The sequence below is a fragment of the Microcaecilia unicolor genome, chromosome 12 (assembly GCF_901765095.1).
Source record: "Microcaecilia unicolor chromosome 12, aMicUni1.1, whole genome shotgun sequence".
NCBI lineage: Eukaryota > Metazoa > Chordata > Amphibia > Gymnophiona > Siphonopidae > Microcaecilia > Microcaecilia unicolor.
In genome coordinates, this window is record NC_044042.1 from 48,564,679 (window position 1) to 48,589,660 (window position 24,982).

Here is a 24,982-nt window from a genome sequence, read left to right on the forward strand (position 1 = left end):
TGGGTTAGGGTCTAAGCCTTATTGTTTCGTATTTTGTTATGTTCTGATCTCCTGTGTTCCCTTACTTAGTTGTAGGTCTATTAGAGGTCTGTATATCTTTGCTAGCGTCCCCCTCCCTCCCCACCAGTTGTAAAAGTATTCTATTGCCGTCAGGTTTCTTTGGTAGATATATTTTTTAGCGTGTAGGTAGTATAGTACTTGTAGAATTGTAAATACTCACAGGGTGGGGGGGGGGGGGGGGGGGTCTTACATCTGCTTTCTATGTCTTTTCTGCTTAGTTTTTTCTCATTATTAATGTAGTCCCTCACGTGGAGAAGATGGTTATCTTTCATCCACTGGAACCTGTTTTTTTTTTCAACTCTCAGGCCGAAGCTTGGGTTTAGTATTATTTTGATGGGGTAGTGTTCTAAATCTATAGAGTTCCATTGGGCCACCCTATCCCAGGCTCTACGCGGGCCCTAAAAGTGGGTGTGAGTACCAGCCTTATGGTAGCTTTTCCCTGGGACAGAATAGTAGTACCACTGGGGGGTTTTCTGTTGGATCTCTCTACCTTCTAGTCCCACACAGTGCTGGTCGTCTAGTTCGACGTACCAGTGATGTGCTGATCTAATAAGGGTTGCTTGATGGTTTCTGTAGAAGTTTGGGAATGCTATCCCCCTTTTTCTGTAGGGAGTTTAAGTGTTCTTAGGGCTACCCTAGGTTTCTTGCCTTTCCTTAGGAATTTGACAAGTAGTGTGTCTAGCTGTGCGATGAAAGAGGTGGGTATTCGACATGGCAGTATCTGGAAGAGGAACATGATGAGTCTGGGGAAGTTGTTCATTTTTATGTCATTTATTTCGGTGAGTAGAGAGTTTGCCAGGAAATTCCATTTCTCTAGGTCTCTGTATATACACTCTAGTAGTGGTAGGTGGTGGTGTTCATATAGGTTGTGTAGTCGTACTAAGATTTGTGCCATTTGAAGGGGTATTTGGTTTTTAGGACGCCCTCTAGGTCAAGTGGTTTGTTCAGGAGTAGGGCTATGGTTTTGTCCATGTTCATTTTATATCTGGAGATCCTACTATAGTTTGCGCATGTGTTTAGGAATTTGGGCAGAGAGGATCGTGGGTTGTATAGGAATAGTAGGGCGCTATCTGCATAGAGCACAATTTTGTGTTCTTCAGGCCCTAATGAGTATCCTGAGATGTTTCTGTTGGTGTGGCTTGCCTCTGCAAGGGGTTCTAAGGAGATGGTGAATACAGGGGGGAGAGGGGAAGCCGTGTCTTGTTCTCCTTTCTAGTGTGACGGTTTCTGATAACTCCCCATTTATTTTTATCATGACTTTTGGTGATTTTGGCACCTTGCTCCCTCTGTGCCCTCCTCCCTCACTCTGAGTCTCTGAAGAAGGCATCCTCAAAAGTTGAAAGTGGTGTTTCTAGTGGCTGTTTGTTTGAATCAACGGGTATCAGAGTTGTAAGCTCTATCCCATTGAGAGCCCTTTTTCTATTTCATGAACACAGGACTTTTCCATTAGGATGGTTCCCTCCTTTCTTCTGAAGGTGGTATTGGGTTTTCCTCTTAAAATTTTTCTGTTAACTTTTAATGGAATATGAGTACCTAATAGGGCTATAGCACTAAAAGAATGAACCCTTTTATTAACAGTTTCTACCCTTATCCTACTCTGTATTGCTCACTAGAATCCTCGGAGATTTATCAGCCTCATTGGGATTACTTCTCTTTATATGCTACTAAATATTCGTCCCAGAGTTGTATTCTCTTTTCCAGAACCTTATCAGCTTCCTTGCACCTACTGTTACTCTATTTTCCACTCTGTATATATTCCCGGAGTTGATACTCTCCTCTCCGGAACCTGTAAGCCACATTGAGCCTACTATGCGGGAAAATGTGGGATACAAATGTAATAAATAAATATTAATTAGGATGTTTCTCTGCCACCTTTTGGCAGGAAAATTGGAGGGAGGAATTTTGGATTCTGCATTTCTTGGATGTTAGTAGGGGTCTGTTACACTTTTTGGAGGTGATGAATGAATTTTGCAGGTCTAATTACTTGTTTGTTTTGTTTGGAGAAACAAACGAGCAGTGGTATTGAAGCCTGTGATTGCTCAGTGGCTCAAGGAGGCAATATATTCAGTATATATTCTTAAGGGTTATGTGCCTCCTAAGGGTTTTTGGGACCATTTGACCAGGGGAATGGCATCAATGTCAGGTGACAACTTGGCCATGTTTACATTTGTTTTTAAGCATTATAGACTGGATTTTAAAGCCATGGAAAAGGCTTCCTTTGGTGCCACAGTTCTTGTGGTAGAAATCTCCTCATCTCACCATAGTGAGGATTGCTTTGCTACATCTCATGTGTTTCTGGACTTGTCTGGTGTGCAAAAAAAGAAGGAAAATTTGGTTTTACTGCTAATTTTCTTCCCTTGAGTCTAGCCAGACCAGTCCAGATCCCACGCAACTGTTTTTATCTGCCACTTCAGTTCAAGGAATTCATTTTGCCCAGTTTATGCTATGGTGGAACTCCAGGGTCTCTCAAGTGGTGCCTCTTTTACAAATAAAAGGTTTCTGAGATTCTTGTATAGTATTTTGTTTGTGAGGGACTTTTCAGTTAACATTTGCTTTGCTACAGAACTGGAGAGCTAACAGCTGCAGTGTGCTTTTTATAGGATAGAACGCATAGCTCTTATATATATATATCTCTCTCTATCTGCTGGTTGAGGAGCATAACCCATGTGTTTCTGGACTGGTCTGACTGGGTTCAAGGAAAAAAAAATTTAGCTGGTAAGACCAAAGTTTTACATATTTCAGTACCAGATTGACACTTAGAATGTTTTGAATGCGTAAGGGGGTGGAGGGAAGCATGTAAAATAACTTTCTACTCTGTTCCTGTCATGCTTTATGTTCATCTGTGTGATTCCATTTCCAATTAGTTATACCTTTGTGAACCTCCTCTCTTGCCCTGTATAAATGTACCTAATTTGTAAACCACATTGTTGTTCCATAAAAAGGGCAGTACATGAAATGATTAAACACAAAAATCAAAACATTTGCTGTTTGGGGGGCATTTTCTTGCAGATGTATCAAACAAGAATTAATGTGTGAGGAGCCGCTGAAGCAGTCTCCTGGGGAGTCTTTGTCTGACAGGATCCAGCAGAAGATTCTGGACAGGGAAAAAAGCCAACAGCACAAACTCCAGGAGGAACTGAGAGAAAAGGAGAAGGAAGATTCATGCTTACTTCAGCGGCAGCATGAACAGAACATCAGGTTTGTAATAATGCTTTGAATAACAGAAAAACAGCTTAACATTAACTTTAAAATAATCATGTTCATAACAAGATGTTCATGCAGAACTATTAGCCTGCTATCCAGAATGCACACTGTCTGTATATATGTGTTTGCCTATGTATGTATGTGTGTGTGTGTGTGTGTATATATATATGTGTGTATATATATATATATTTGGAAAAGAAATACCATGGCCAAGATCCTCTTGCTCGCTCCTCCCTCCTCTATTGCTATAATGTACCCTGTACATTTGGTTTGTATAGAATATAAACCATAAAAGTTTAGAGGACAGACAGAATGACAGACGCCTACCTCAACATAAGCCTATTTTTGTAGGGTCTTTGAAGCCATATAGTCCATTCTTTATCTGCTTTGACAAACCTCTAATGATGGAGACTCCACCACCTCCTTGGGTAATTCCATCTATTACACAACTTACCGCAGAAACTTTTCCTCATGTCATCCATATCTTCCTCTCCGTTCTCCAGTTTCAGGCCAAAATAAATGCATTTCTTTCACCCAGGACTGTTGTGGGGCTAAACAATGACTTGGGTTACTAAGGGTGGGAGTTAGGGGTCTGTCCCCTCTGAAGACATTGCTGGCAGGGGAGGGGGAGGCCTCCTCTGATGACAATGTGCTGACAGCCCTTCTGATGGTTCTGCTTTTACCCTCTCCCTCATTTATCACATAGGTCTTGAATAATCATTCCCTTTACACTTCTCTAGAATTTCTTCAGTTTCTGTAAGTCTTCTGGAAGCACCTCCAGCTAGATGAAATCTTTAACTCCAAGAAGTGTAGGGAGAGTGGGGAGAGATCTTTTCCGGGGGGGGGGGGGGGGGGGGGGGGGAATGGGCTGTGGGCTTGGGTGAGGGGATTGTACGAGGTAATTCTAGCTATAGGCAGATTGTCCATTAAGCTCCTATGATAATGTGTTTATATTGTTGATAAGTCTAAAGTGGACTATGGTTTGCTGTGTCATGTTATATTCTTCCAATAAAAGCTTTTATTAAAAAAAAAAAATCTTTAACTTCAGATAAAAGCTTTTGCCCTTTCCTTCTTGGACATATGTTCTAGAAAGTTGAAAGAGAGGCTGAAAGCAGAAGTGGAGGAAGAAGAGGCTAAAGTGAAACTGGAGAAAGAGAGAACTCTGGCAAAACTTCGAACTCAGATATCTACAGAGACTGAGGCAGAAGAGAGAAAAATAAGGTAAAAAATCAAAACACTATATGCACAGAAAACTGGCTTCTGAGATCTACAAAGCTGATATTCATCATTTTCTTGTAGCATGGCTGCTTTATCTTACAGAGTGAAGGGTAAAGCTCCCTGCTAAATGAGCAAAGAGTATAGGGCCTGATATTCAGCTGGCAGCTAGCAGTGATTTTTTAAGGCATCGACTACCATGGGCTTAATTTGACCTGGATATTCTGTACCAGGCCTAATCTGGGCAATGGCACTGAACATCCGGGTATTGCCTGGCCGTTGGAAGTTATCCATGTGCTGACCAATATTCAGCAGTGGTGTCTGGATAGGTATTTTTATAGTCCAGACACTGGCAGAGATTATTGGCTGTGCCCAGAAAAGTTGTGGGCCCGCTCTAACTCTCTCTTTGGTGCACTCCAGCACTAATTGGATAATGTTGTGGTCACCCTGGATATTCAGTGACACTATCGAGTTATGTGCTGTTGAAAATCCGGAAGTTATGTGGTCAGCAGATAACCTATCTCCCATTAAATATCGGCCCCATAAAATATCGGCCTCATAGAGTTTATAGTGATGGACTCACTTTAACTTGAAAGTCTTTACTTTTTCAAAATAAGTTCACAGAATGATTTTTCCCTCCAAAACCCAACAACAGGGCTGAAAAAAAAGCAAGAATACAAGAACTGAAAGATGAAATGGAGAACTTGCAGAGGATGGAAAGAGAGAGCTTGAAGGAGAAGACTACCTTGTTGCTTGGAAAGCTGCAGCAGGAGGCAGAGGAAGCTCTGCGGGAAGAGACAAGAACACTAATGGAGGAAAAAGAGAAAGCACTACAGGAGCTGAGGAGCAGCTTGGATAAGCAGCGGGAAGAGGTGAGAGCAATAAGCTTTCTTGGCTTTTTTCATTTGCTGTTTGCCTACCGAAGCTAAAGGAAATAAAAACAATGATTTTTATACAAACTTTTTTGCTGTTCTTATCCTTCTATATGTGCCTTTACTAGTGTGACCTGCTGGGATAACTCAAAAGATAGGCTTGGTTGTTAAGATTTCCAGTGCATGAGCTGGAAAGGTTTAGTACAGAGGTCCATGAATTTTCTGGATGGAATACGGTAGGGGAGGGAGGGGGGAGGAGGAAGGGTGGTTATGTAGCAGGTGCTTGGGAAGTGTAATAGACTCTACCATGAAGAAAATGATCCTTGATGTTGGTATTGTCCTCAGCAGAGTCCCATTATCAACCATCAAGAGCTGAATTCTATTTTCTCAGCCTAGACCCATCTACTGTATTCTATTTTTGCAGTCAGTGTTTTGCAGACCTCACCTATTTTGCTTCTACATAGGGATTTCACAAGAATGCTGTCAGTGGTATATTTGTCATTTGTTGATGTTATTGAAAACGGTAACGGAATTCAAAAATGCATGGGATAAACATAAAGGAATCCTGTTCGGAAGGAATGGATCCTCAGAAGCTTAGCGGAGATTGGGTGGCAAAGCCGGTGGGGGGAGACGGGGCTAGTGCTGGGCAGACTTCTACGGTCTGTGCCCTGAAAATGGCAGATACAAATCAAAGTCAGGTATACATATAAAGCAGCACATATGAGTTTATCTTGTTGGGCAGACTGGATGGACCGTACAGGTCTTTCTCTGCCATCTTCTACTATGTTACATTCCATTTATGCCCTTATAGGCCTTGGAAGCTCTGGAGAAGCAGTATGCCAAGGACCTTGAGCAGCTGAGAACAGCAGCTGAAGAAAAGCAGCAGAGGGTAAGTGTGGAAATAGAGAACTCTTTCTGTGTGCAGGAGGTAGTAATATTTTGAACTTGTTACTCTCACCTTCCCATTTGCAGGCTGTTGCCAGCATTCAGGAGCAAATAATGGAGGCTCAGCAGAATGAGAAATTGCAACTTCAGGAAGACCTGCTGCTAACCCAGCGGAGGACACAGGTCATGGGCTATGAACGTGAGGTTTGTGGTTCTTTTTAATGTACGGGGATCATCAGTGGCACTAAGTTGATATGACATATTTATACTATACCCATTCTGGGGGTGGGAATGTTATTGTTGCTGTCTGTGATTTAGGAAAAGAAAACCTGTTGCTCTGTGCAATATCTCAGTACTTTGTGGATACCTGGACTGAGAGTTGTCCAGGCAGGCGCATGCTATTGCGGTGTTTCTCCTCATTGACCTTCTGACATCAAACCTTTTTTGAAGCTAAGTGATCTTCTGAAAGAAAAGCGACAGGAGGTGGAGAGGGATCATGAGCGGAAGCTAGAGAAAATGAAGCAGGACCATCAGCACATCGTAGAGAGAAGTCGAGAACGGTATGAAGATGAGGTGAGCAACCCCAGCTGACCAGTTCAGGTGTACACATTAACCAGGTCCATATCACATAGTGACCAGTCATTTATCAGGGATGTATGCTAACTGGGTGTGTATAATACATTTATAAAGTGAAGCTCTATCTCATTATTAGAAATTTGTATGTGGAATTGTACATTAACCAGAACAATGTCCAAATGTGGAATGCAGCTGAAGATGCTATATCTCAGATGAGAAGTTTACCAAAAGTCCTTTATGTTCATTTAAAATGTTTTTTTTCTGTGGTAATCATTCCAGTAGCAAAATCCTGATGTAATAGTTCAATGGGGCACCTTTTTATGGAGGACTGAGAAACAGGGAAGCCAGGGCTCAGATCCCACTTCTCCCACTGATGCTGCTTGGGATTTCTATTACCTCAAGCTTGCCAATCCATATTTGTCAGAAGGTTATGGTTACCTACTAGGGGGAAAGGGGAAGGGACTTGACATATCACCTTTCTGTGGTTACAATCAAAACGGTTTACATATTATATACAGGTACTTATTTTGTACCTGGGGCAATGTAGGGTTAAGTGACTTAGAACCACAAGGAGCTGCAGTGGGTATTGAACCTAGTTTCCTAGGTTTTGAGGCCACTGCACTAACCACTAGGCCAGGGGTAGGCAACTCCGGTCCTCGAGAGCCGCAGGCAGGTCAGGTTTTCAGGATATCCACAATGATTATGCAGGAGATAGATTTGCAAGCACTGCCTCCATGGTATGCAAATCTATCTCCTGCATATTCATTGTGGATATCCTGAAAACCTGACCTGCCTTCGGCTGTCGAGGACCGGAGTTGCCTACCCCTGCACTAGGCTACTCCTTCACTCCTGCTAAGTGGGTGGATAAAACGTTTTTGGGCATATAACCTTTGGCCAGGTAGCTGTCATTAATGCAACATTTGGCTATAATGGCTAGTCTCTCTGTGCTCTTTTTTTTGGCAGGAGAGAAAACAGAGAGCACGGCTATTAAGAAGTCTGCAGGATGAGCTACAGCGCCTGACACAACTCCATGAGCGAGAGCAAGCGCTGTTGAGGCAGGAGCTGGAGGGAAGACTTGGTGACTTGCGTAATTCCTACCAGGAAAAGGTGAGAGCAAAAAAAGACAATGGCAAGAGATCACCTTGCTCAAAAGTCCCACCATCACAACTTATGAGGGATGCTTGCTTATGTTCTTATGTGGTCCTGCCTCCATTAACATAGTTTATGGTTGGAGAAATGTTTCAGTAATAAAATGTTTTCTTCCATCAGTTGGCTTGTGCAGGCAACTGAATTACATTTACCATAGGATTTTTCCAACTTGCCCCAACACGGTGCTTCTCATTGCTTTGTAGAGCCCCTCATTCTTTCTGTACATTTGCAGAGGTGTGCAGAAGAGTGGGAGCAGTGCCTAGAGTGATGAAAATCTGCAGTGCATATCATGTGATGCCAGATGATAAAATCCTGAAATGAGTGATAGCTTGTGAGGTGCTTAAATTAGATAACAGAAGCAGCAACTTCATCACTGGCAGCCATCAAACCCTCCGTAGCGTGAAAAGTAATGGAAGAACAACAAAAATGTTTCAAGCAAATGACAATGCAGGAAGCAGTAATAAGCTTTCTGATGCTAGAAAATATATGCCTGTTAATAGTCCTCAGATTTGAATAAGCAGCCCTGTCCTTTTCCCCAGTCCATTCTAGGTTCACGTTAATGTATTTTTTTAATACACTTCTGTTTGGGAGGCTTATAATAGTAGTGTGACAGAACAGTGTGTTTTAAGTCTGTAAAACTGCCTTTATTAAATGTTGAAGTGCATTTCTCTAGTTTGGCCAGCAGGTGGTGCATGTAATGTTTTAAGCTGTTACAAAGAACTGACCTTTCCCTTCTTTAGTTAACACAGATGAAGGAAATGCCTGTAATGATATAACCAGCTTTTTAAAAATGTTGTTTTCCTCAGCGACCCTCCAGACCGGTCAAGACGCGTGGGTTATGTCCTCCTACCAGCAGAGGGAGACTGAGAAAACACTAAGCTTTTGAAGCCTGTATATATAACCTGTGCAGAACCTCCACTAGCCAGTATTTTCTCAGTCTCAGCAGAGGTAGCAGTTGACAGCCTGTGCAGTCTCCAATAATCTGGTGAGGTAGTTTGTCATTGGGTCGTAGGATTTTTTCCTTCCAAACTTTATTCTGTTGCAGTACCCTGTACGTGTGTGTAAAAAAAAAAAAAAAAAAAAAAGTGCTTTGGGGCCCTGGGTCTGGTGGGGCCCAGTTTTTCCCCCTGGGGTGTTACACCTATGTTTGGGTCCCTCCCCCTGTGCTGCTCTCTATTTCTGTTTGCTTGGCAGTTTTGTGCCTCGGCTGCTTTCTCAGTATTGTAGCCTTGAGTGCCTTACAATTTCCAGATGCCAGAATTAGAGTACTGTGCCTTTAAGGTCAGTTATTCTATTTCATTTTGCTTGCCAGCTTTGTGCCTCGGCTGCTTTCTCAGTATTGTAGCCTTGAGTGCCTTACAATTTCCAGATGCCAGAATTAGAGTACTGTGCCTTTAAGGTCAGTTATTCTATTTCATTTTGCTTGCCAGCTTTGTGCCTCGGCTGCTTTCTCAGTATTGTAGCCTTGAGTGCCTTACAATTTCCAGATGCCAGAATTAGAGTACTGTGCCTTTAAGGTCAGTTATTCTATTTCGTTTTGCTTGGCAGCTTTGTGCCTCGGCTGCTTTCTCAGTATTGTAGCCTTGAGTGCCTTACAATTTCCAGCTGCCAGAGTTGGAGTACTGTGCCTTTAAGGGCATTTATTTCTTTATTTTCAGCGGACCGAACGGGGGTTTCGATTCCTTGCTGGAACGAGAGAGCAGCGCTTTCTTCAGTGCTTTTGCAGTGTGAGGGAGTTTTTGGTTTGGCGCGTTTGCGGAACAGCTTTTCCCTTCCCTCGTGGTTTATGGCGGCCCAGCTCCTCCGATGTCGCGTGTGCTCGTGGCGAGGGGTAGAGGCGCCGGGTGCTCAGTGTAGCTTTGCGGTGCACCTATAAAGGTGGCTGCGGCACCCCCCGACTTGACCGCGGAGGGATCGATGGTGTCGGGAGTCTCCGGGTCAGCGGGAGCGTAGGCAGGGCCGCTGTCAGCGGGAACAGTTTCGGCGGGAACAGCCGCCATCTTGAGTCTGACGCGGCCCGTGGAGCCAGCTGTTTTTGGGCCTGCGGCCTCCGTTTTTGGCACAAAAGGGCCTAATGACGGTCCAGGAATGGTGGGCTTTCCTCCAGATTTTGTCTGGACGCGGTATCAGGCCTGGAGATCGGGACCCCCCCCCCCCCCCCCTAATTGGAAGAGGGGGCTATTTCCGTCTTGGCTGAGAGACCACGGTTAGAGTGGTCAGAGGACAGGCAATGTTTTTCTCCTGTAGCTGCAGAAGCTGTGCTTAGTGATCTGGGGGAGTCAGATGGAATTGACGGCTCTCAGGAGCAGGATTGGTGGATTCCTGGAGAGGATCCTTCAATAGTGCGGATTTTCCATAGAGATGAGCTGTCAGAACTCATAGATCAGGTGTCGTCCACCCTTCAGTTTGGTCCTGAGGTGGCTTTGGGGGAAACTGTCCAGGATCCGTTGGTGAAGGGCATTCAGCGTCAGGCGTGATCCTTCCCTATGAACAAGGATCTCCGGGAGATGATTTGTCAGGAATGGGATTTGCCGTGTAAGGTGGCAAAGGCAATGGCGAGGCTTTATCCCCTCCCTCAGGACGATAGGGATTCCTTTAAGGCTCCCACGGTAGATGCAGTAGTGACGGCAGTAATTATAGCTACGGCTATCCCGGTTGATGGAGGAACGGCCCTCCGTGATCCTCAGGATAGGAAGTTGGGATCTTTTCTCAAGCGTAGTTTTGTTTTGTCGGCTCTAGCCCTGCAGGCCTCAGTTTGTGGGGGTCTGGTAGCTCGGGCATGTTTTCGTTGGGCCGAGAAGCTCCTGGATGATTCGGTAGATGTTGGTTCTTCTGGGGGTCAGGAGTTAGCCGACTTGGACATGGGTTCATCCTTTTTGTCTGAGGCTTTTATGATTTGTTGCCTACTTCAGACAAAAAATATGGCTATGGTTGTGGGTCTCTGCCACTTAAGGGAGCTATGCTCTTTGGAGAAGATTTGGACAAGTTAGTGTGAGGTCTTAGTGATACCAAGGTTCTATGGCTTCCAGATTTTCGGTTCAAGGCAGGGGCCAGAACTAGTTCCTCTCGGGGACGGTTTAGGGAGGCTCAGCGGTATAGGCCGGGCAGATCGAGTGGGACCTACCCCTAGCTGTCTGTTTGTCTGTCCAATTTAGATTGTGAGCTCTGTTGAGCAGGGACTGTCTTTTCATGTTAATTTGGACAGCGCTGTATAAGTCTAGTAGTGCTATAGAAATGTTTAATAGTAGTAGGACCTCTAGGGGTCGGTTTTTCCAGCGCGCACAGTTCTTTCGTGAGAATCGTCGCGGAGGGCGTGGCTTTTCCGTAGGAGGTTAGTATTCACGCCGCAATTCCCAATGAAGGTGTGCGGGCTCAGGCTCTGGTGCATGTTGGGGCTCGGCTGAGTCTGTTTTACCAGAGCTGGGCCCAAATCAGGTCAGATCAGTGGGTTCTCAAGGTGTTTCGAGGCGGATATGCGCTGTTCTCCCGAAGTGTTTCTGGAATCCCTCTGTCGGTCTTGGAGCAAGAGGGCAGCAGTGAGGGACACTCTGCGGTGGCTGCTCGCATTGGGAGCCGTGGTTCCTGTTCCTTCAGATCAGCAACGCTCAGGGTGCTATTTGATCTATTTTGTGGTCCACAAGAAAGAGGACACTTTTCGTCCCATTTTAGATCTCAAAAGGGTCAATGCGGCACTCAAGGTGCCCTCTTTCCGGATGGAGACGTTGCGGTCGGTCACTGGTGCGGTCCGGAAAGGAGAGTTTCTCACTTCCCTGGATTTGACGGAAGCTTATCTTCACTTTCCTTCGTGCAGCCTTTTGGTTCCAAGTTACAGGGTCCGATTTGTCGGTTCCTTGCAGAGAAGGCGCCGACGGCCCGTACTTATCGTCAGGTCCTGGGCCTGATGGCGGCGACCATAGAGGTAGTTCCGTGGGCCAGGGCGCACATGCGTCAGGTACAGTCAGCTCTGTTCAGTCGTTGGTCCCCTCTGTCGCAGGACTTGGAAATGTGTTGTCCGCTGTCGGTGGCCCCTCGTCTCAGTCTCCGCTGGTGGCTCAACCCGCGCAATTTGGGAACAGGAATGCCGTTGGAGTCCCCACAGGGGCTGGTAATGGTCACGGATGCCAGTCTGCAAGGTTGGGGGGCACATTGTCTCGGTCAGGTAGCTCAAGGCCGGTGGTCTCGGGCAGAAGCAGAGTGGTCCATCAACCGGCTGGAAACTCGGGCCATTCGGGTGGTGCTCCAGGCCTTGACGTCGGTGGTTCGCCACAAGGCAGTCCGAGTGCTCTGTGACAATGCCATGGCAGTAGCATATGTCAACCGTCAAGGGAGGACGAAGAGCCTTGGCGGCGCAGTTGAACTCATCTTCAGGCTCTCTTGGCAGCGCATGTGGCCGGGGTAGGTCACATAGATGCAGATTATCTCAGCAGGCACACTCTAGATCCCAGAGAGTGGTCTTTTCTTCGGTCAGTGTTCCAGTGAGTTGTGTCGGTCTGGGGACTTTCGGTGATCTTAGGGCAACGGCTCGCTATGCGCAAGTTCAGAGATTTTTTGTTTTTTCAGTCGCTGAAGAGACCCTTGAGCGGAGGGAATCGACGCTCTTCTGTTGCCTTGGCCTCGGGAGTGACTGTATGTGTTTCCTCCGTGGCTGTTAGTCGGTCGAGTAATATAGCGCATCGAACATCACTTCGGTCGGGTGATTCTGGTAGCTCCGGATTGGCAGCATCGACCATGGTACGGAGACCTGGTGCGGTTGGCAGGGGCGGCGGCCCTGCCTTTGTTGGGATCAGTTCTGTGTCAAAGCCCGATAATCATGCCGGTTCCGGCTCGGTTTTCGCTTATGGCTTGGCTCTTGAGCGGCACAAGTTGAAGAAGAAGGGGCTTTCGTCCAGTGGCTTTGCTACGATGTTGAGTTGCCGTAGACGATCCACTTCCTTGGCGTATGTCCGGGTTTGGAGAATCTTTGAGCACTGGTGTGAAGACCATCGAGTTCGGCCGTTTCGCTCTTCGGTGGCGGAAGTTTTGGAATTTTTGCACGATGGTGTTGATAGGGGTCTGGCCTTGTCTACACTGAAGGTTCAGGTGGCAGCTTTGTCATGTTTTCGTGGGAAGCTTCAGTGAAAGTCCTTCGCGTCTGTGCCTGAGGTAGTGAGTTTTTTGAAGGGTGTTAAGTTGCTGCGTCCACCTCAGTGACGGATGGTGCCTCCGTGGGATTTGAAGCTAGTTTTGGATGCTTTGATCAGGCCTCCGTTTGTGCCGCTGGTATCGGCATCTTGTAAGGATTTATCTTTAAAGACGGTCTTGTTGGTGGCGATTACTTCAGCACGGAGTGTTTCAGAGCTTCAGGCTTTGTCTTGTAGGGAACCATTTTTGTCCTTTCTGAGGGAAAGGTTTCGTTGCGGACGGTGCTTTCCTTTTTTTGCCCAAGGTGGTTTCCGAGTTCCATGTTAATCAGGTCATCTCTCTGCCAGTGTTGGGTGATATGGCTGGAGATTCGGAGCAGCGTGGTATTGCCAAGCTGGATGTCAGGAGAGTTTTGAGTTGTTATCTCTCTGGAACTCAGGACTTCAGAGCCTCTGACCGTTTGTTCGTTCTTCATGGTGGCCCAAAGAAGGGTGCAGCGGCTCCTAAGGTGACCATAGCACGGTGGTTGAAGGAGGCGGTTGCATCTGCTTACTTGGTGAAGGGTCCTGTGGTGCCTAGGGGCTGGTCTGCTCATTCCACTAGGGGAATGGCAGCCTCGTGGGCGGAGAATAGTATGATTTCTCTGTTAGATATTTGTTGGGCTGCGGTTTGGTTTTCGTTGCATTCCTTTGTGAAGCATTATAGGATTCCTGTGCATGCAAAGGACGAGGTGCGCTTTGGGGCAGCAGTTTTGACCTCTGGCCTTAGTAGGTCCCTCCCATAAGTTAGTTACTGCTCTGGTACGTCCCACGCGTCTTGACCGGTCTGGAGGGTCGCTGAGGAAGGTGAAATTAGATCTTACCTGCTAATTTTCTTTCCTCTAGACCCTCCAGACCGGTCAAGAGCCCGCCCTGTCTGTATTGGAGGCCAGGAGGTGTGTTTGTTGGATAATTCTTGGCTGCTGTAGATTGTTGTTTCTCTAATTGCAGACTGTTTATTTCTGTTTTGTGATAGGAGTCCGGGACAGGTGGGGCTCTTCTTTGATAGTCCACCTGTAGAAGCCCAACTGTTTTACCAAAGGCAAAGGAACATGTTTCCGTAAGAGCAAGCGGAAGATGTTTCTTGTTTTTGCAGTTTACTGTGACCACGTACAGGGTTGCTAGTTGTTGTTAGTGTTTTTTGTTTCTCTGCTTTGTCAGGGTTATACTGGCTAGTGGAGGTTCTGCACAGGTTATATATACAGGCTTCAAAAGCTTAGTGTTTTCTCAGTCTCCCTCTGCTGGTAGGAGGACATAACCCACGCGTCTTGACCGGTCTGGAGGGTCTAGAGGAAAGAAAATTAGCAGGTAAGATCTAATTTCACCGTTGTTGACTGGGCTCTGCTTGGCCCAGGAGCTTTTTTCATTTGAATTGTACTGGCTTTTTCCCTGGTTTCAGCCCGGGAGAAAGAGAGAGAAAACTGGTGAGCAGGTATATGTCCTGATCTCCTCAGGTACTTTCTAGGAAGTAAACAAAGGTTTAGTTAGTGTTTTATAATCCATATTTCAGTTACCTATTATTGTTTGCTGATTGCACATTCTCTGTCCATTGTTCAAGTTCTGAGATTAAACACATTTGTTTGTTTGCCCTGCCTTTCTGGAGTCTGACGTGCAGCGACGTCAGACTCAAAAGAAACTTTCGTCGGCGCCAGCTTCAGTGGAAAAATGAAAGGACCTTGGCTTGGCTGGCGGGGGTTGGGGGTCCCCCGCCAGCTGACGGAATTCTTTTAAAGGCAGCCGGCAGCGGCAGGAGGACGCGGACCTCAGCTGGTGGGGGTTGGGGGTCCCCCGCCAGCTGACGGAATTCTTTTAAAGACAGCCGGCAGCGGCAGGAGGACGCGGACCTCGGCTGGCGGGGGTTGGGGTCCCTCGCCAGCGAAGGTAGGCGAGCAACGGAGGGGGAGGGTTGGCAATGGCAGCGGCTGGGGGGGGGATCGGCAATGGCGGCGGCGGGGGGGGGGGGCTATAATGTGCCCCCTCACTCTGGCCCTGGCCCCCCCTACCGCCGCAGTTCAGATACGCCCCTGCTGGGAACTATGGGACCACTGGCAGTGTGACTCCAGTAACCTAGAAATCACTGGAGATAATTTGAGAGTGGGAGATTCGCCTACAGGCGGTTGTTACCTAGTCGGTGGTGGGAGGAGGGTGCTAGTGTAGAGCACAAGTGGCAGATGCAGGCAGACCTGAGCTGTGCTGGGGATAGATCCTCTAAGTGGCCACGGGGTAACCCCAGGCAGGTGGCTAGACATTTTGTAACAAGTAGTAATGGCTTTTATGTCACAAGTTGGCCAATAAAGCCCTGGGCAGGTAAAGAAACCTCAGCTTTCCTTTGGGAACATTTTAACTGAAATGTTTTATAGCAAGAGAGAGAGATTTTGAGTTCAACTGGTTTATAGAATTAGTCCATGCTTCAAAGAAAGGAAAGTTTGATGTTTCCCTTCACTCTTTTATCTCCCCCTTGATATATTTTCAGGAACGATGCATTCACATTTTAGAAGAACAGTTGGATTTCCGAAGCTCAGAAATAAAGGTGAAGACAGCACAGCTAAATAACCAAGTAAGGGACGTGTGTGTACCCCTTGTCTTCTTTCTCTCCCTCTGAAACCACAGTGGTGCCACTATGATGAAAGTCTGCATTTTTTCTCTTAAAGACAGAATCAGAAAAAGTCCTTTCCTTCTCATCTAACAAACAGTCCAGAATGCATGTGGTGTGCCCCTCAGCTATCCCATAGAGAACAAAGATTTGTGAACCATGCCCTATATAGGGCTCTATGAAGCAACTTGCTTCAGTATTTTCTGTCTCCAGCAGACTGATGGGCATAAGGTGCAACTAAAGTCTGGAACTGGTGTGTTTTGGTTCCTGAGCCCAGTTGTTGGACTGGTCACCCAGTTGAGCCCGGGCAGTTGAGGGGTGTATTGAGGATGGCCAGCTGCTGATTGTGGGAATACCTGGAGGAGTCTAGGTTCTTCCTTGTCTAGAAGAAGGAGTTTTTATCACAGTTGGAGCAGAGAGTGGAGGAGACAGAGGGGAAAGTAGAAGAATACATGCTGAAGAAATGATGATGATGCCATCAACTTGAAAGAGATGGAGGCGAATAAGGCATTAACCAACAAGATAGAAGACATAAAAAAACAGACTACACAGAAATAATTTGTGCATAAGAGGCATTCTGGAGACCATATAATAGTCTGACTGAAGGAGGTAGCAATCAAAAAATATGTTGGGAGCTGGAGGGCATCCAGTGCTGGATATGGATGTCAAGCTGCATCAGGCACACCACCCACTACACACTGGGTAAGCCAAGATCGAATGTGCCTAGAGATGGAGGGGTAGATATTCCAAGCAATTTAAATGGCAAGAAATGGCTTCTGGCCATTTAAATTGCTTGTCCAGGGCTAACCTGGCATATGAGTTGGATATCAGTTTCCCGAAGGAGTTTGTTTTTGAAGGTGAACCTATCTCTGTTGTCAATAAAATGTGCAATTTGGGGGTAATAATGGATACCACCTTGTTAATGAAACATCATATACAGAAAGTGATTAGAAATGTATTTTTTAAATTGAAGATGGTTTGACGATTGAGAGGTCTGCTGCGTTTAGATTATTTTTGTACAATGTGGTTGTTCCAAATTTAGATTATTGTAATACTAGTAAAAAAGGCCCGTTTCTGATCGAAATGAAACTGGCGCTAGCAAGGTTGTCCCCGGAGGGAGGGTCCTCCCTCCCTTGCTCCCTGCCCCCCCCCCCCCCCCCAGTTTCAGGGTCCTGGGTCCCTGGTCCCCCCCAGTTTCAGGGGTCGGGCGCCCCCCCCCCCCCCCCCCCCCCCCCCCCCCCCAGTTTCAGGGGCCAGCCTCCCTCCCTTCCAGTTTCAGGAGCCTCCCTCCCTTCCCACCCTCCCAGTTTCAGGGTCCCCCCTCCCAGTTCCAGGGTCTCCGTTTCTCCCTCCCTCCCTTGACACGCACTTTCCGATTTGAAGCTGTTGTGGAGAGCAGTTGTATGTGGTGTCAATTGTCCTGCTTGGAGGACGCAGTGCTGTATTGTGAGGAGAGTTGCTGTTTCCGGCAGTGCTGTGTTCTGAGCGGAGTTTGTGTTTTCGGCATGGCAGGCCAGGCGGGAGGTTGTGAAGGAGAGAGGCGGCAGATGCGCTGAACGCAACCGCCTTCTCCATTTTTCAATGGGTTGGTGCGTCATGTTCGAGCACCCTGTGCTCCGCTCAGCTGTTGGCGTTTCGAGGAGTGCGGGCTGCGGTCGCGTTTTCTGGAGCAGTGCTCCGCTCTCGTCGTCATGACGTAGTGACGCGAGGGTGGGGCACACAGTAATGGGGAAAATAGATAGACCTTTACAGCGCCTCACACTTCCGGTTGACAGTAATGGGCCAAAACGGATATCTCTGGCACCTCACACTTCCGGTTGAGGCTTCATTTAGAATGTTGGGGTTGCGAATTATGTCCGGAAGGGACGTGGCTGGGGGCGGGTATATGAGTGACAGTGAGTGGTGCATGAGTGAGAGTGAGTGTTGCTGACAGCCTAGCCTTCAGTGTTTCCCTCCCATAGAGTGAGCTTCAGAATGTTACAGGTGAGAATTATTAATATAGATGTTTTTGAGTGTTTGGAAATGTCAGATCCAGGACATTGCAAGTTACCCAAAATGTCGTAGAGAGGGTGTTAGGGGGATGTAGTTGCTATAAGCACATTAAACCAGTGCTCAAGTGGCTACATTGGTTTCCCATGGAATATCAAATATGATTTAAGATCTTGTACCTGATTTTAAAGGGTTAACTGATAGGATTTCAACTATTCTTACTTCCAACTATGTGTGTATGATCCAAAGAGATTGTTACAATCCATGCATAAAGCTCTTTTAGCTGTTCCCACTTAGCAGGATGTTCGATTGGAGAAATGCAGGGGCTCAATTTTTTATATTGTAGGGCCACAGTTTTGAAACCAGCTCCCTTTGTGTATTAGAGAACTACAGGATATGGGTGGTTTCAGGAAATAGCTAAAAACATATCTGTTCCGATAGGCATATAATGGAGGCTGATGTTCAGCGAGGGAGGATTCTGTGGTAAGGAATCAGTAATATTTTTCATATATATTAGGGATGACATACTATTTGTTTTCTTTAGCTTGAGTGTATGTATGGGGATTAGTTATTATATGTTTTTTGAATTATGTTTATGTTTTTGTATTCCGCCTAGAAGATTATGGATAGAGTAGAATATAAGTTAAATAAATGAATAACTTCAACAGCACTTTATCGGACAGTGCTGCTGAAAATGCCTGGTTAGTGCCTAAGCTGGAATTGGCTATTTTGTGGGCATTCCTGGGGCAGAGTGGGCACTTAGCCAGTTAAATGCTGATATTCAGCACTTAAGCGGGTAGGATAACTGCATAAATAGGACTGTGTTTATGCATTTCTATCTTTATGTGGTTCGCCATAGCCGCTTAAGTGCTGAATATTGCACTTAACTGGCTTTGTTTTTGCCACCTGCGTATACTTGGAAATTCAGTGCTGGAGCCCAAACATACCTCGCATTGAATTTCTGGGAATAGTGCTGGTGGTGGTCAGCAGAATGCTAAGCGCTGCTGGCTAAATATCTACCCCATAGTTATTTGTGTGCACGGTTATGGCGTGAAAGAAATGATAGTACTCAGGATGAGGTGTTTGCAAACTTTTGCTTGGGAAGGAAACGAGGTTGTTGATTTGCTTGCTTTATTTTTATCTATTAGATTGTAAGCTCTTTGAGCAGGGACTGTCTTTCTTCTGTGTTTGTGCAGCGCTGCGTACGCTTTGTAGCGCTATAAAAATGCTAAATAGTAGTAGTAGTAGTTGTGATATTTTCAAATCTTCTTTCTCACCTTGAAGAAACACAGGGATTTTGAGGAGGTGGCAGCAAAGCTGCAGTAGGATAAGATCCAATATTGCTGACTGTTCACATTTGGTATGGTTGGAAGCACCTACAGGGCCATGGCAGAGGGAGGCCAAAAGAGCCCTAAAGGAATGGTTGGACTAGATGAGCCTCATGGTAACCCAAAGCCTAGCCAGATGAATTCAGGAAGAATGCAGAAAATGATGAAAACACAGCAGAGGAATATCAGAAAGGGGTGTGAAAGAAGCCAGCAAAACTGAAAGAGAAGAGAAGACCGTAGGATGCTAGACTTTGGGAACTGAATGGGGGCAATTGGATCTGATGGAGGATCTTTGAGGATTTTGCCAGTAGGAGGAAGGGAGGAGGGATATCTGGGTACAAGGTGTGAAGGAGTGAATGTGGAGGAGGAAGAGGGGAGGCTAAACTGGGGGACAGGGCAGGCAGGGCATCATTGTTTCTCTGAGCATAATCGGGGGAGAGGGGAGTGGAGGGAGGGGTTGGGGAGGAACTGTGTGGAGGGGAAGAACGCTGGAGGGAGGATGGCAAGAGGGGTAAGTGGTGATCCTTAATGTTTTAGGGATAAAATTCAGGGGGGAGGGGGAGGTAAATGACTTTCGAAGAAGCACAGCAGTTAGGAATAGATGTACTGTTTATTCAGGAAACCCAGTACCCACACAAAGATATGGAGTTGAGGAAAGGAGGAGTGGGTGTCTGCATATCAAAACTGCTGAGAAGGAGGTACATGAGTTGGAGAAGGGAAGAAGGTATGTGATAGTGGAGGTGGATATTAATGAGCATGCATTAATTCTGGTGGCATATGTTCCAAACAAGCAACATGGACCTTTTTATGATGAGCTTGGGAAGGTTTTAAGTTGATACCCCTATGGATCTCGATGGTGGGTGGGGGACTTCAATTTCACTGTTATCCACAAACTAGATTGATCATTGAGGGGGAGGAGGGGAATAGGAAGAAATTGAAAAGTTTCATGAGAATGTTAAATCTAGTATGTATACCAGACGGGGATTTACAGTTTATATATGCTGTTATATTTGTTTTTTCCATGTAGAAGGCTGGTAAGCAAATGATTCAATTCAAATGTGAATGGTTGCTAATCAAAGAAACAGAGTATACTGCTGTAGACCCCAGAACAACACAGGAAAGAATACCAGACAAAGCTGACAGAGACAGCAGGAATGCAGAAGAAAAAATGGCTAAAACAGGAATGCAGAAGAAAAAATGGCTAAAAAAGTAAAGTGAGGTGACAAGACTTTTTTCAGGTATATTGGGCAGAAGAGGAATGCCAGAAGTGGAATTAAGGCTCAAAGATTCTGAGGAAAAATGCATTGAGAATGATGAGGAAAAATCTCATATTTTAAATAGCAATCCCCTTCCCCCCGTATGCTTCAAGAATAGCTCTTCCATGATGGTTAGTTGCTCTTGAGTGGCCTTATACTTGTTATACTTGTTATAATGGATCCTTAGGAGCTTAGTCGAGATCGGGTGGCAGAGCCAGTGGTGGGAGGTGGGGCTGGTGGTTGGGAGGCGGGGATAGTGCTGGGCAGACTTATACGGTCTGTGCCAGAGCCAGTGGTGGGAGGCAGGGATAGTGCTGAGCAGACTTATACGGTCTGTTCCAGAGTCAGTGGTGGGAGGCGGAGCAGGTGGTTGGGAGGCGGGGATAGTGCTGGGCAGACTTATACGGTATGTGCCCTGAAGAGCACAGGTACAAATCAAAGTAGGGTATACACAAAAAGTAGCACGTATGAGTTATCTTGTTGGGCAGACTGGATGGACCGTGCAGGTCTTTTTGTGCCGTCATCATCATCTACTATCCCTCTTGAGATAGTGTCTTTCTGTGATAGGTCAAATTGTTCCTGAAAGTCCCAAAAGCTCATATCTCCTTCCTCCGTAACCAGCTGCCACAACTTATTCAGCCCTTTCTTTCTCCACCCCTGATACTCCCGGTATATGTTCCCTGGTTCAAAACCTTTATTGGCTGAATGCTCTATAGGTGAGTGATCATTTAAGCTTAGTGGCCTAATGTCTGGTAACAGATCTTGCTGTTTACCTAACCAAAGTATTTTAGGATTTTCTTTCATGAACATCAAAGTATTTAACATTTCTGCATACACTATCCACTAGGAAGGGGAAATTTGTTTTTATCAGGGCATGAGAGAAGGATTTAAAGAAGGAATTGCAGAAAGAGAAGTGGGAAGAAATTATGTTTCAGTTACAAAGATGATCCTCTGCTACCTTACATGAAAACTGCTACAAGATGTTATGTAGGACGTACCTCACTCCAGAGCAGAATACTAAGTGTAAGGGCAGAAAGGAAGGGCAGTTTTAGACAGGTTGCAGTGAGGAAGGAAGCTTTTTGCATATATGGTGGGAGTGTGATGGAGTGATGCCATTTTGGGACAGGGTACTGGACCTGCTACATAAGTTAATGGGGGAGAGATTTGGAGAAAGATCCTAAGACATTTTTGTTAATAGATATCCCTAAGGATTTAAAAGGGAACAAGTTGAGCTCCTACTGCTACTGTAAGTAATGGCATGAAAATTACCTGTTGCAAACTGGAAACAAAGGAAGCAGCCCGAAAAGCTGGAGATCCAAGATGGCCGCCAGCATCTTGACACTGAGAGGAGCTCACATTTCCTTTCTTCCAAGAATGCCGAAAAGACGCGGAAGGTCAACAGCTTGAGCTTCGCTGTCACCTTCCTCCTTACCTTCAGGTCCTATGGACCGATTTGTGAGTTCCTTGGGTCAGAATCGGCAGATGGTGGGTGAATCCCTAGAGGGCGCCGGCGCGGTGCAGGAGGTATCGGCGTCTTTGGGACAGGATGCCACCTTGAGTCCCCAACCATTGTACTCCGAAGCTGCAGTCGACTAGCTCACCCTTCGATGGACCGACTGCTTTTCCCCCAATGAGTGGAAATCTCGCGGTGGAAGCTCCATTCCAACTTGAGGGGCAGCCCGAGCGTCAGTTGAATTCGCTCAAGGAAAGCAGTACTGCTAAGATGTCTCCGGGGTTGCAAGATATGGAATCAGTGAAGAATTCTGAAAATTTGAGTGATATTCTTCTAAAGATTTTGGAGAAACCGGCAGAGGTAACACTTGACTCCTTATGGGATTTGATTTCCCAGTTTATATTAACTGTTACTCAAAAAGTAAGTGCTACATCCGAGAAAGTTGTAATTGAACAGAGATTATTAAAAACTGAAGTGGACATAAAATCATTAAGTGAAAAACAAGTAAATATTGAAAAGACTGTTTGGGAAACTTACAAGCAGTAATGCTGAAAGATATTACTAATATTTAAGAAGAAAAACAGAACTATATGATAATTTTATGAAGAATAATAACTTGAGATTTATTAATTTTCCTAAAATAAACATGATAAAACCTATTGATATGTTAAAGAGATATCTTCGCGAAAATTTAGAAATTCCTGAAGCAAGCTTGCCACCATTTAACCAGGTGTATTATATACCGCAGAAGGCAACGTCTCAACAAGAAAGAAAAGATTCTTTAGACTTGTCAGCATTTCTAGAAACTTCTGAAACAGATCAAGTCCAAGCAGCCACTTTGGTGGCAACTGTTGCCTTAACTCCTGATAAATCATGGCTTTTCTGATTGTTTTTTAAGAATCGGGAGAAAACGTTTCTTGGTTTAAAAATAAATTTGTTTCCAGATATTTCAAAGGAGAGACAGAAAAGGCAAAAACAATTTTTGTTATTAAAGCCTGCCGTTCTCCAGCTTGGAGGAATATTATATTTATGATTTCCTTGTAAATGCATAATTTGACTTAACTCGTCTAAGTATGTTTTCATGGATCCTTCACACTTGTCATCATTCATATCTTCTAAAGGAACAGTTGGAGTTTAATTTAATATTATTCTGTCCAGTACTAAATGTTGACTAACTTTAATACTCTCTTTTGAATTTTCCTGTAATTGGAAATCTTGAATCTACTTATAGTGGACTTGAGTGTTAAAATTATCTTTATTAGTTTTCTTATACTAGTTCCAAATAGGAATTTAGACTTGTATAAACACTTTGCTGTATCAAGAGTGTAATCTTGTAATTCATTGTAAAATTGTGAAAAAAACAAAAACAAAGGAAGCAACCCATGAGGACAAAGATGGTGATAGGCACGCAAGACATAAGGGCAATGTGTTGCATAATGGGTTGGAGAATCATAAAATACAGCAACATCGGGAAATGGGAAGAGATTTGGAGTTTGTGCAGAATGTAAATGGGGAATTGGAGTCATGGATTTGCCAAGACACGTTGTACAGAAAGGAGGTGGGATGGATTGGGGAGGATATAGTAAAGGAAGAGGGGGGGTGGAGAGCAGGAATTTCTCATGTATTGCTGGTACATGAAAGGAACAACTGTGTACCAGATAGTTTGTTGACGTTATAAATAAAAAGTAGCAAAAATATCTAAGCAAAGTTGTTTGTCGATAGGATTAGTGTTATCTTGTCAGATCTAATTGTGAAACAACAGGTAGGTTTTGGAACTGGTAGAACCGGGGTTATCAATATCAAGCCGGTCTTGGCATGGATAGACATAGTACAGCGTAGTGAGGAAGACACTTGGGTAGGGAACTTTGATATAGAGAAAGCATTCAATCAAGTGTCCTGGGGATATTTATGGTATGTATTGGAAAAGTTTGGATGAGCAATGAAAATATGGTCTTACCTGCTAATTTTTCTTTCCTTGAGTCTTTACTGTCCAGACCAGAGCCCAGCCTTATTGTTTGTTCTAATTTATAGAAGAGATATAGTACTCATGATTGTGTGAATGGTGAATTGTCAAGGGCTATATTATGATCTCTCAAATGAGCAGTTTTTTTAAACATGTTCAAAAGCCTGGATTTCTCCCCTCCTTTCCTATGGGATGTGGGAGATGTTTTCTCCATTGACTTTGTTACAGAAATACTGAAGACCAGGAAGCTGCATGATGCCCTATGTAGGGCAGGGCTTACAAGTCTTTGTTTTCTGCCTCTACTTTATGGCTGAGAGGCATAACCCATGTATAGTGGACTGGTCTGATAGAACTCAGGGAAAGACAATTAGCTTGTAAGACCAAATGTTTTCTTTTAACTAAGGTTTGTTGCGTTCTTTGAGTATTTGAGAGGAATTTATATAATGTGGAGATTTTATTTTAAATCACTCTTCATATAAGTATTGGCCCAGTCAGAATTAAATGATGGTCATCCATATTTGCAATTCCAGGAAGAGATGATAAGTAAGAAGAGACAACAACTTCAGGAAGAAGAGGAAGAAATTGCAAAGATCAGAGAAGTAAGTGTCACTTATTCCAGGAGATAATGAACTCATCACCAGGTATAGTGCTCCACATCCTAGAAATGTTTCCTGCCTTTCACTACTACTACTACTTAACATTTCTAAAGCGCTACTAGGGTTACGCAGCGCTGTACAATTTAACATAGAGGGACGGTCCCTGCTCAAGGAGCTTACAATCTAAGAGACAAGTGAACGGACAGTCCGATAGGGGCGGTCAAGTGGGGCAGTCTGGATTTAGTGAATGGTAAGAGTTAGGTGCCGAATGCAGCATTGAAAAGGTGGGTTTTAAGCAAAGACTTGAAAATGGGCTTGGCGTAAGGGCTCAGGAAGGTTGTTCCAAGCATAGGGTGAGGCGAGGCAGAATGAGCGGAGCCTGGAGTTGGCGGTGTTGGAGAAGGGTACAGAGAGGAGAGATTTGTCCTGTGAATGGAGGTTACGGGCAGGAACATAGGGGGAGATGAGGGAGGAGAGGTAGTGAGGGGCAGCAGACTGAATGCATTTGTAGGTAAGAAGGAGAAGCTTGAATTGGATGCGGTATCTGATTGGAAGCCAGTGAAGTGACCTGAGGAGAGGGGTGATATGAGTAAATCGGTTTTGGCGGAATACGAGACGTGCCGCAGAGTTCTGAACAGATTGAAGGGGGGATAGATGGCTAAGTGGGAGGCCAGTGAGGAGTAA

General features: G+C 45.2%; 1 protein-coding gene across 2 annotated transcripts in view; it reads left to right on the top strand.

Annotated features, from left to right (window-relative positions):
• CEP164 (centrosomal protein 164) overlaps positions 1-24,982 on the top strand; it is a 166,198-nt gene that overhangs the window by 104,207 nt on the left and 37,009 nt on the right. For both annotated transcript variants that reach the window (XM_030221251.1, XM_030221252.1), the window contains 9 exons: positions 3,070-3,258; positions 4,354-4,485; positions 5,135-5,351; positions 6,163-6,240; positions 6,324-6,440; positions 6,687-6,809; positions 7,776-7,919; positions 15,594-15,677; positions 24,233-24,301. In XM_030221251.1, the coding sequence (XP_030077111.1) occupies positions 3,070-3,258; positions 4,354-4,485; positions 5,135-5,351; positions 6,163-6,240; positions 6,324-6,440; positions 6,687-6,809; positions 7,776-7,919; positions 15,594-15,677; positions 24,233-24,301 (1,153 nt within the window). The remainder of the gene's footprint in view (positions 1-3,069; positions 3,259-4,353; positions 4,486-5,134; positions 5,352-6,162; positions 6,241-6,323; positions 6,441-6,686; positions 6,810-7,775; positions 7,920-15,593; positions 15,678-24,232; positions 24,302-24,982) is intronic.